The 11,631-nt window shown below is 45.0% G+C and overlaps 1 protein-coding gene across 1 annotated transcript; it reads left to right on the forward strand.

The window, feature by feature from the left end:
* The first annotated feature begins 106 nt into the window (after window positions 1–106).
* C1RL (complement C1r subcomponent like) lies at window positions 107–11,343 on the forward strand. The gene is made up of 6 exons (XM_016221718.2): window positions 107–252; window positions 825–1,053; window positions 7,634–7,823; window positions 8,836–8,961; window positions 9,095–9,169; window positions 10,571–11,343. The coding sequence occupies exons 1-6, from the start codon at window positions 107–109 to the stop codon at window positions 11,341–11,343; spliced, it is 1,539 nt and encodes a 512-aa protein (XP_016077204.1).
* The last annotated feature ends 288 nt before the right edge of the window (window positions 11,344–11,631 follow it).

An 11,631-nucleotide genomic window follows, 5' to 3' on the forward strand; every position in this document is an offset into this window, starting at 1 on the left:
AGCTATTCCCAAATTAGACAATAGGTGGCACTCAACCCAGAGATTTAGAAAAAGGAACAGGAGAATTACTTAACCCATTTCCAGTAACTGTTCCCTCCCACCCCTCATGGCCCTCTCCAGCCCCACCTCTTGTTCCCGGGCCTGGGCCAAGTCCTCTGGAAGGTCCCAGGTGGCCCATTCCAGATGCCTGCCCTCAGATATGGGGAATTCTCTCTGGGGAAGCCCCCACTCCACAAGCTGCCCAGGCGAGATGTGAGTGTGCCCTTGGAGAGTCCTGGAGGAGAGGACAAGGGTGGGGAGAAAGAGGGGTGGGGAAAAGGGGGGTTGGGACCCAGGGGTGTATGTACACACACACACACACACACACACACACAGCCACTTAATGCAGAGGGGAATTAGGAGTTGCCCGTAGCTTCTAGCAGCCTTCCCTGTGGGTGGTTAGGCACAATGCTCTGAGCCAGGAAACTAACATATTTAACTGTCCCTCACTTGTACCACCATTTCTCCCTCAGACCCCAGGGTGGGGTTGGGATCTGCTGAAGCACAAAGTAGCCTCCCACTTTGTATGAGACTCTCCAGGAAGATAAGTAATGGCAGAAAACTCACCGTGGAGCTCAGGCTGAGTAGGATACTAAGGAACTGGGGCAGAGAGAGTCAATTGGGAACAGGCAGAGGTGCCAGGCCTCAAGGCCTGAGGCCACAGCTGCTAATGCCTTTGCCTTTGCCAGGTCTCTGTCCCTTAGCATCTCCTGCCCCACTCCTCATGACTCTACAGGCCTCAGGCCCCAGCTCTGTGGACTCATCTTGCCCTCACCCACTCACAGGTGGTGGCTGCTTCTCTGGGGAGTCCTCCAGGCTTGCCCCACGCAGGGCTCCGTGCTCTTGGCCCAGCAGCTACCCCAGCAGCTGACATCCCCAGGGTACCCAGAGCCATACCTCAAAGGCCAAGAGAGCACCACTGTCATCAAGGCCCCGGAGGGCTTTGCTGTGAAGCTCATCTTCCAGGACTTGGACCTGGAGCTGTCCCAGGACTGTGAGCAGGACTCTGTCACAGTGAGCTGGGGTCCTGGAGGGACTCTGGGGAGGGAGCCTCCTGGCCTGGAGCCAGGGCAGTGGGAGGTAGCAGTGCCCTGAATCTCGGAGGATGGATGAAGAGCCCAAGTCAGGGGCACAGGCTGGCTTACCTGGGAGGTGGGGGTCTGCTCAAGTGAACATCTCCACTAATAGCCCTGTAACCTGGCTGTGCTATCATCTTGGCCCCAAAGGGACACACACGCTGCCAATCCCGAGAATAAAGTGCAAGGACTCACACATCAGTCACTAAACACACCTTGAATACTTGCTCTGTCCTGGCAGGAAGCTGGGCATGAATAGTAACAAAAGATTCGGTGACCGTTTGAGTTTACCTGAGAGGAGCTATGGCAGAAGTTCCTACGGTAAGGCCATTATTCAGAACAAGGACACTTAAAACAGAACCTTACCTAATTTTATTTATATCAAAATAATATATGCACATAGTTTTTGTTTTGTTTTTAAATCAGAGTTCTACAAGTCTTATAATGAAAAACAGTTGCCTCCAGCCTACTCCCCACCCCATTCTACCCTCCTGGGACAATTAGTTACAATTCATGTAGCTGTTTCATCTGATATTTATTTTCGTATGTATCAATAACATGCTTATTCTGGTTTTGTTTGGGTTTTTTAAATACATATTATCCAGTCACTTTCAACTGTAGAACTAGCTTTATCTCAGATCTTCACCACCTACATTTCCCCTCCCCCCTTCTCCCAGTTTACCAATACTATCATTTTTAATTAAAACTAGAGTCATTATTTATACTATTATGACTTTAAAATATTCTCATCTGAGTCCATGGCATACAATAATTATAGTTTCTTTTTTCTCCAACTTTTGGTTTCCCAGGAGTCAATAATTACATGGAGTTTTTTGGAGTTTGGGGGTTGTTTTTGTTCTAATCTTTGGTTTGCTTACTTCTCTGTGACTAATCTCCCCAAACTCTTAGCCAGGAGAGTACATCTCCTCTTGACACATTCAAGCACAAATCTCAGTCTCTGAGTCCTCCTTTTTTTTTTTTTTTTTAAATATATCTTTATTGATTTCAGAGAGAGGAAAGAAGAGGGAGACAGATAGAAACATCAATGATGAGAGTCATTGATCGAGCCCGCAACTGGGCATGTGCCCTGACCAGGAATCAAACCCCAATCGCCTGGATCCTAGGTCGACGCTCAACCACTGAGCCACGCCCGCCCGGGCTGAGTTCTCCTTTTTATTGGTGACATCCCACCTGCAGATATCTCAATGCTTTATTTCTTCAATCTGAATTCTTTGCTCTCTAAGCCTTCACACTTCCCGGGAGTTCCCGTCTCCCTCATACTGGCAATTCCCTTTCCCTGTCCCGTGTTGGAACTGACTCCCATCATCATTCTCTTTCCTGGTTCACTCCCTCATTTTTGGAGGAGCACTTTCTCCTCCAGGAAAGGCATGTGGGAGTAAATTTTAGAGGATCTTACATAACCCTAAATGTCTTCTTTCTGCCCTCACAGTTGATGGGTTGCATTCTAGGTTGGAAGTCATTTTCTCTCAGAATTTTGATGGCATCGTCTTCCAGCTCTAGTGTTGTTAAGTCGGATAGCGCTATGATTCCTCATCCTTCAGTTTTTTTCTCTAGAGCTTTTGAAATATTTTATTACCAGTATTCCGAACTTTCGTTATGATGTGCCTTAAAGTGGGTTGCTTTTTACTCTTTGTACAGGGTTTTTTAAATCTAGAGACTCTTTTAATCTAGTCCTTCAATTCTAGGAATGTTCTTGTATTGTTTTTTAAATTATTTCCAGATGTCTGCTCTCTTTATTTTCTATTTCTGAAACTCCAGTAATGTAGCTGTTGTATGTTCTGGACTGATTCTCTAGTTTTATTATTCATTCTGTTCTGTTTTCCATCTCTTTGTCTTTTTGTTCCACTTTCTAGGAGATTTCCTCGTTTTAAATACCAACTTTAATGGGGGTTTTTCCTGTTGACATTTTTTTACATCTAAAGGCTCATTCTTATTTTCTAAATGTGCCTTTTTATAGAATATTGTTCTTGTTTCATAGACAATACTCTTTTCCCTGTAATGGGATTATTTTTAAATGTTTCTTCTGTTCCCTGTATTATCTCTACTTCAAGTTCTTTTTCACTCTTCATTTGTTTTAGTCTCTGCTTTTCAAGTTAGAGACTCTCTGACAATGTCTGATAACCTTGGCTGTCCATTCATATTTAAGATTGAAGTTCTAGAATGATATTGGATGCTCTGTGTGGATAGCTAAAGTTTCTGACATAACGAGTTTGAAAATGGGGCTATCAACAAGGTGACTTAGACCTGCTGTGGGGGCCCTCCCAAATGTCAGTATGCAGAAGTACTTTCTTTGGGGACAGCCAACCTCAGAGACGAATCCTCTAGTCTCCTGATCTGAGTTGCCAGCCTTCTGGTAAACAAGCCACGTCATCTCACTGTTTGATCTGTAGACTTTCACCTAATCCCTCAGTTTTCAGTTCTGGCCTCACTCCCTCTGTCAAGTGTCCCAGGGTCTCTGGCTCGTGCTCAGGTCTCCTGCCAGGGTGAGCCAGAGGGAGCTGCCCAGATGCACAGGGTGGGCAACGGGATCTAGGGTTCTGAGGTCTCCCTACATAGCCTTCTATTAGCCCCTCCCTCATGCCCATCCTCAGGGGTTCCCAGTTATCCTAATTTCTGTGATGAGAACCTGCTTGCTATGTGTTGACTTCCACGTCTGCAGAGTCAAGCTGTCCCTTTCCATCTCCATTCCACCTTCCAAGATGTTACTGACATCTCTCATCTGCTGTCATCTCCTCTCACTGTTTTGTCCTTGGTCATGTGTACCATTTCATCCCTTTGCTGTCATTTTAGTGGGAGTTGAGGTGGAAGAGGAGATAAATGCATGTGTTTATTGCTTCAGATTTCACTGGAAGCCAAGACTATGCTTTATTCAGTTCAGCCTACGTCTGTTGAGCACCTATGAAGAGCCCTGTTCTTCTTAGTCATGGACAATTTTCAGCCCAGCCTGATTCTTCCCTTGTCACTGAGGAAATTCAAGTTCAGGAATAAGATTATTTCCTCCCCCCTCCTGCCAGGGCAAGTTACACACACACACACACACACACACACACACCTTAAATGCAGAATTCAACACACTGCAGTCTAGTTCATGTTTTACTTGTCAGTATCCTCAACCAGGCTATGGGCTCCTCAGTAGCAGAACCATGTCTTATTCACGTCTGTATCCCCAACACCTAGCAAGTGTCTTACATATAGAGCTTAATAACTGTTTGTCAAAGAAATAAATGAAAGAATGAACGAAAGCAAGCTTGCCAGATGTGTAGGACACACAACAGAATGAATTTTGAATGAACAGGTGTTTAGTATCATCTTCACCACTGCTCCTCATGCACATGCTGGAGAGCTGGCATAGGACGTGACGCCTATGGGAAAGGAAACTAAGGCCTGCGGTGGTTAAGCCTCTGCCCATGTCACACAGCGAGTTAGGAGCAAAGTCTGGAATTTAACCTGGGTCTTAGGACTCATGGCAATGTGTTCATTCTACTTTGCTAGTTGGACTCCTAAGTGATTCTATTTAACCAACAACTCAAGGTAAAAAGAAAGCTGGAGAATTTGACAACCAAGTAGAACAGTAAAGGGCAGTTTCAGAGAACAAAATGCTTCTTCCCCAAGAGATAGGACCCTTAAATATGGGGCTTAACTTTGTTGATGTTCTGAGGAAAAGAACAGTATTGGGACATGCCCAAGCAAGGCATTTCAGATGACTGAGAAATTTTCTTCATGCCAAATTTTACCCAGTTAATGTGATCACAGTGAGACGGGCTGCATGGCCTCTTAAAGGAATTTGAGACTTTGGGAGAATGAGGGCATGAAGAGCTGGCAAGAACCCAGGACCTGGGTCAATATGAAAATCAGAAATGAAATGAAATAAATAGAAGATAATAAATAATAAATAAATATAAATAAATATAAATAAATAAATATAAATAAATAAATAAATAAGCTGAGCAGTGAGCTGTGTGCCCAGAATAGAGATTAAACATGAAGCATGGGTCGGGGGAACTGCTTCCAAGGTGTCTTTCCTTGGGTTGGGGAACCCACAGAAAGGAATATGAGCAGAGGCGAGGCAGTCAAAAGGAGTTTGAAACAGAGACAACCTGCTTAAAGAACATATAAGTTAAGCAACAATAGCCAGCATGTCCATACTGTGTACATTTGTGTCCTAGGCTCCCACACCTTGTGGGGCTTTATTTGCAGTTCATGGGGTAAGAGGAGGGACACTCCAAAAGAAGGAGAACAGGAAAGGCCAGGAACCCCAGCCAAGTGTTTGCAGAGGGTCTTATTGCGTCACAGACGTTGGCCCACAGGAAGTTACTTAAAGAAGCGGAAGGTGATGGGGTTGGAGGAAGCCGGATGGGAGGGACTTATGTCTGCACCTTCGTTGATTCAAAGCTGTGGTGCTATAGGCACCATGTTGAGCATGAGGGATTCAGTGGTCAGCAAAATAAATGTATTTCCTCCCTTCTTGGAATTTACAATCCGGTGGACTATTCCCAAAGAACTTCTTTTTTATTGATTTATTCTTAATTGTAATTGACCTATAGTATTATATTAGTTTCAGGTGTACAACATATTGACTCAGTATTTATATACCTTACAAAGTGATCACCGGAATAAGTCTAGTAACCATCTGTCACCAAGCATACTTATTATGATGTTATTGACTCTATTCCCAAGGAGCTTCTTGAAAGAAAGTAAATATGGTGGAGACTTTATGAGGTAATTATAGTGGGGCTAAAGAAATATGCAAGGGGGATGGCTCGCCAAAGGAGCCATGGCCTCTGCCGGCCCTTCTCCTGGGAGGAAGCCGCCCCTTCACCTCTCGCCCGGATCTCAGGCAGTTTCTTGGAGTCACAGAGCTCTCTGCATATTGTGAAGGCTACTTTCTCAAAAACATGATGGTCCTCATTGAAAACGAAGCTTTCAAGCAGCTCCTATATGACAAGAATGGCAAAGGGACGGGCCAGGGCGTGCTCCAGGACTTACAGAGGACGTTGGCCATCAGGATTCAGTCCATCCACTTGTCATCTTCCAAAGGCTCTGTGGTATGAAATGCCCAGCGCAGGGACTGCTCCTCGGGGACTTTCCAGTTCTGCTGCACTGGCCCCACACAAACACACAAATTTCACTTGGCGTCTGCTTCTGGGCTGGGCCATGGAGCTGCCTCTACTGCCTCAGCTTCCCTTGAATAAGCAAAGTCAGCTCCCACGGGTTCCTGTTGCAAAACAAAAGACATTCCACTGGTCTACAGATCAGAGCCCAGCTAAGTCCAGAACTTGAAGGTCAACAAGGGGCAGCCAAGCTAACCCCACCCAAAAGCACCCCTGGGTAGCCGAGCATGTTTTGAGGGGACCACCGTCAGAAGGATGGATTGGGAACTAAAGATCATTTGGGTTCCAGGTGGGCAGCTGGAAAATCTAACTGCAGAGAACTGTGTTGCACAGCAAGAGTCAACCATGATCGCAGATTGGTGAGACTTACCAATAACGAAGAAATAATTTGACAAATTTTTAGGGGTGGGAACTTTTTTAAAAAACACATACACAGGGCATCCTGTAGTTTAAAATATATTTCTAAAAGCATAACAATTCGTTTTCAACTGAATTGTGTTTAGGGATCTGTGTTTTGAGATTTTTTTTTCCTTTAAAAAAACAGACACACAAAAGAACACCAGTAAGTCACAGGCCCACACTGTATAAACCTGCATCTGACAAGTTATCACCGACATTCTATACAAGGTGAAATAATACTCCTGCCTTAGTGACCATGGTTACACAAAAGAGTTGCACTGCCAATAATTATCTCTCACTCAGTAGTCGAAAACAACCTGCATGCTAATTGTGGTTTTGGGGGGAGATTAAAATAGCCCCACATAAGAAAACATGCATTTGCATGGGCCAAACCTGTGAAATGTTATGTTTGTGCTTCATTTTTGCCAAGGTTAAAAAAAAAAAAAAAGTTCCATCACATCCTGATCCTGCTAAAGGTCCATTGGGTGAAATGAACATATCCATTTCTTTTCCTAATTATGAATGATTCTGGGATGCTTTCACAGAAATGTATTCATAGATGATGCTGAATGGGGGTAGGGAAGCACGTCAGAGAACTTACTAGTAATCCCAGGGTTTTCTCTGTATTTGCAGAAGATGTTAATAGTTTGTTACTAGCCAGAGACTATGACTCCATTAGATTATTTTTCAAGATGAAACCTATATGATAGGACGGCTTCTTTCTGTATTCGGAGAGTGTACAGTATAGGGTTAAAAATTTTAAAAAATAATAAAAAGAAAGAAATATGCAAGGTATCTGGTCATGTCTGGAAAAAACTTGGGAATCAGTAATGGAACAGGAAGCTACTTGAGCAAGGTTCCACAGGCCACAGCTTCTTAGCCCCAGAGGTGTGCAGACCTGCTAGATGGGGATGGAGCCCATGCCCATGACATGACCCTGTGACTACCTGTGGTGCCGATTCATGCCACACCTGCCTCTCCTTTCAGATCACAGCCAGTGGGATGGATCCAAGCCGGCGCTATGGCCAGGTGGGCTCTCTGCTGGGCAGCCCTCCAGGTCAGAGGGAGTTTGTGTCCTCGGGTAACAGTTTGCAGCTGACTTTCCGTGCTCCTGCCTCCTCTAAGGACATGACAACTGGCCTCCACAAAGGCTTTCTGGTCCTCTACCAAGCCGTGAGTGAGTGTCCATCTTGGGGCACACTCTCTGCCCATAGCCCTAGCCTGGTATCTTGTGGAGTCTTGAGTGACTATTAAGACTGGGGGTCAGGAACCCCTTTCCTGACCCCTCCTAGACTCTGCTGGTGAGCTGCCCAGGTAAAGGGCAGCCATTGCTCAGCTGTAGCAGTTGTTTCCATGCCGATTTACTGGCCCAGGGCTTGCAGATCATCTTTTTTTTCAAGAGAAGCTAAAAATCCATATTTTAAGTAAAGTTCCAGATTTTCAACTGGTGACTAAGAATTTTTTGAAAGATAATATGTGCATATGATAAAAATTTCAAAAAATATGGTAAAAAGTAAGTCTTCCTCTGACCTCTGGCCCTTAGTTCCTGGCTACCTGGTCCAGAAACAACTCTGTTCTCCATTCCCTGGGTGTTCTTCCAAAGACGCATTGTGCCATTCAAATATAAGTGTGTGTGTGTTGCATACTATTCATAATGCTTCAAATTTGTCATTTTTCACTCAGTGATATATCTTAAAGATTATCCCATACACATGTAGCTAGCATTGCCTAGTTCTTTTAAATGACCATATAATATTCCTTTGATATGTCACAATGCATTCAACCAGTTCTTCACTGATAAATATTTCGCTGCCACAAACAGTACTGCTATGGATATCTTGTATATACATCTTGGAGCATGCATATGAGGGTAAATTCTTAGAAATGAAAGTGCTAGGTGAAAAATTTGCATTTTTAATTTTGATATTGCTAAATTTCCCCTCCAAAGAGATTTTGCTAATTTATACTCCCCCAATCATGTCTGAAAATGCCTGTTTCACCATATCCTACTTATCACAGTTATTTTCAAATCTTTTTAGCGTTGACAATCTGTTCAGTGAAAAATAATTCAAATATAAAAAAAAAACATTGTACAGATCAAACTAAATATCGCCATGGGCCAGAATCAGTAACTGGGTTGCCAGTTTGCAATTCTGTTCTAGGTCCTAATGACCACTTTTTTCCTACAGGTATGAACCATAACCGGCCCATCGGCCATATTAGTGGGGGCTCTGAGGCCACACAGAAACCTGGAGACAACTCCTCCATGATCCAGAACCACTGCCAGGAGCCCTATTATCAGGCTGTGCCAGCAGGTGAGTCCCCACCTGCTGGGGAACCAGCTTCCATCTGCCTTACTCCCACCAAGAGACCTGTGTCACCTACTCTTTTAACCCCACCTCCCAATTCTGAGCCTGTTTCTTTGCCTCACTTCATTTTTCTCCTCAGAGACACTCACCTGCCCAGCCCAGGGCCCTGGGAAAGAGACACAGGACAGGGAGGAGGTTCCTCACTGTGTGCCTGGTAAGTAGTGACTTGCCAGTGCTGTCACTGTGGCCACTTTCCAAACAATACTCGGCTGTATGTGGAGCCTGTGGAACAGGCTACAGGGGGTTAAAGGAAAGCCTTCGAGTGGAAAGAAGAGGTAAAGGCCAAAGGAGAGGAAGGTGAGGGGAAGCTGGAAGGCCCATAAAAGGAGAGGCAAGGAGCTCGCCTCTTATTCTTCAAAGATCAAGAGATAACTGAGAGAGCAAAAGCCTGAAGGAAGTTAATCAGATGGAAGTGAAGGAGCCAGAGTTGCAATAAGAGGAAACTCTTTCTTGGTATGGTATGCTTTAAGGTCACTCAGGCAGGCTCTCTGTCCCCAAAATATCTTCCTACCTAGATCCCACAGGGCCAAAAAGTTCACCTTTTTTTTTTTAGCTTTTTTACTGAGATAAAATTCACATACCATTTTACAGTGTAAAATTCAGTAATTTTTAGTGTATTTACAATGCTGTGCAACTATTACCACTAATTCTAAAACATTCCCATCATCCCCAAAAGAAACCCAATACCTCCAACTCTCTTCTCCCCCATCCCCTGTCAACCACTAATCTGCTTTCTGTCTCTATAGATTTGCCGATTCTGAACATTTCATATCAGTGGAATCATATAATATGTGGTCTTTTGTGTCTAGCTCCTTTCATTTAGCATAATGTGGTCAAGGTTCGTCCTCGCTGTGGCATGTATCAGTACTTCATTCCTTTCATGACTGAATAGAATGCCACTGTATGGATATATCACATTTTGTTTATCCATTCATCAGTTGATGGACATTTGGGTTGTTCCCACTTTTTGCCCTTTATGGACAATGCAGCTGTGAGCATTCAGGTACGAGCTTCTACTTAAACATAGGTTTTCAGTTCTCTTGGGTATATACGTAGGAATGGAATTGCTGGGTCCTATCATAACTCTATGTTTAACTTTTTGAGGAACTGCCAAACTGTTTTCCACAGTGGTTGCACCAATTTGAATTCCCATCAGCAGTATATGAGGATTTAAGTCTACCATTTTTTAAACACATTTTTTTTTTAGTCAAACCATTGCCTTTCTAACCCAATCTGAATAAATTTCTCAGATTTTACTCCTGATCCACAGAAAGCTCTAGGGGCAGCCTGAAGTAGTGCTTTGGAGTGGATTGGCAGACAGTAGTAGTAGGACATATTAAAAATTAAGAAATAACACAGAAAACAGAGGCAAGAGGCACTGAAGGCAAACTCTGCTTGCTATATGTGCTTGCCCAGGGTGGTCCCACCAAGAATCTAAAAAAGCAGCTTAAAATAGCTAAGGAGGCAGGAGGAAAAGCACTTCATAGAAGTAGGTCTTTAATCAATGTGGCTTTGTCCATGCTGGTTTCTTACCCTTACCTCTCCTCTATCCCAGTCTGTGGACAGCCAGTCATCCCCATCGCCCAGAACCAGGAGGCCCAGGGTTCTTCCAAAGCTAAGCTGGGCAACTTCCCCTGGCAAGCCTTCACCAATATCTATGGCCGTGGAGGCGGGGCCCTGCTGGGCGACAGATGGATCCTCACTGCCGCCCACACCATCTATCCCAAGGACACCATCTTTCTCGGGAAGAAGAGGAGTGTGAACGTGTTCCTGGGCCACACAAACATAGATGAGATTATAAAACTGGGAAACCACCCTGTGCGCCGTGTGGTTGTGCACCCAGACTACCGTCAGAAAGAGTCCAACAACTTCAATGGGGACATTGCCCTCCTAGAACTCCAGCATAGTGTCCCCCTCGGCCCTAGCCTCCTCCCTGTCTGTCTGCCGGACAACGAGACCCTTTACCACAGTGGCCTGATGGGCTATGTCAGTGGGTTTGGTGTGGAGATGGGCTGGTTAACCACTGAGTTGAAATACTCAAGGCTGCCGGTTGCCCCGAGGGAAGCCTGCGAGGCCTGGCTTCAAGAGAAACAGAGGACTGAGGTGTTTTCTGACAATATGTTCTGTGTTGGGGATGAGTCAAGGCAGCAGAGTGTCTGCCAGGGAGACAGTGGTGGTGTTTATGTAGTATGGGATGATCGTGCCCATCACTGGGTGGCCACAGGCATCGTATCCTGGGGCATTGGGTGTGGCAAAGGGTACGGCTTTTACACCAAAGTGCTCAACTATGTGGACTGGATCAAGGGAGTGATGAGTGGAAAGGGCTGACCCTGGGCTCACTGAGCAATGGCACCACCACTGTGGAGGCCTCAGACAGAAGAGGCTTGAAAGTAAAGACTGAGCCTGTGGATGGAGAGGTGGGTGGGCAGGGAATCCCTATTCAAGTCACTAAGAGAGAACTCGTCCTCTACTCAAGGCTGACCCCATCCTAGATAGGAAGGGTGTCCCGCAGCCCCTCCTCCTCACCCTCTACCTTCCTGTGAGTTTGTGCTATGCCCAGGGAAGCCCTGTGCATCTCAGTAAGTTTCACTTTGAACTTGAACTTCATCTTCTGCT

The sequence above is a fragment of the Miniopterus natalensis genome, chromosome 2 (assembly GCF_054644295.1).
Source record: "Miniopterus natalensis isolate mMinNat1 chromosome 2, mMinNat1.hap1, whole genome shotgun sequence".
NCBI lineage: Eukaryota > Metazoa > Chordata > Mammalia > Chiroptera > Miniopteridae > Miniopterus > Miniopterus natalensis.

Bases quoted from the DNA above. Each gene is read 5' to 3' on its own strand.
- C1RL (XM_016221718.2), top strand. From the start codon at position 107: ATGGCCCTCTCCAGCCCCACCTCTTGTTCCCGGGCCTGGGCCAAGTCC. The intron at 1,054-7,633 runs GTGAGCTGGGGT...CTCTCCTTTCAG, and splicing joins GTGAGCAGGACTCTGTCACA to ATCACAGCCAGTGGGATGGA. The intron at 8,962-9,094 runs GTGAGTCCCCAC...TTTTCTCCTCAG, and splicing joins TTATCAGGCTGTGCCAGCAG to AGACACTCACCTGCCCAGCC.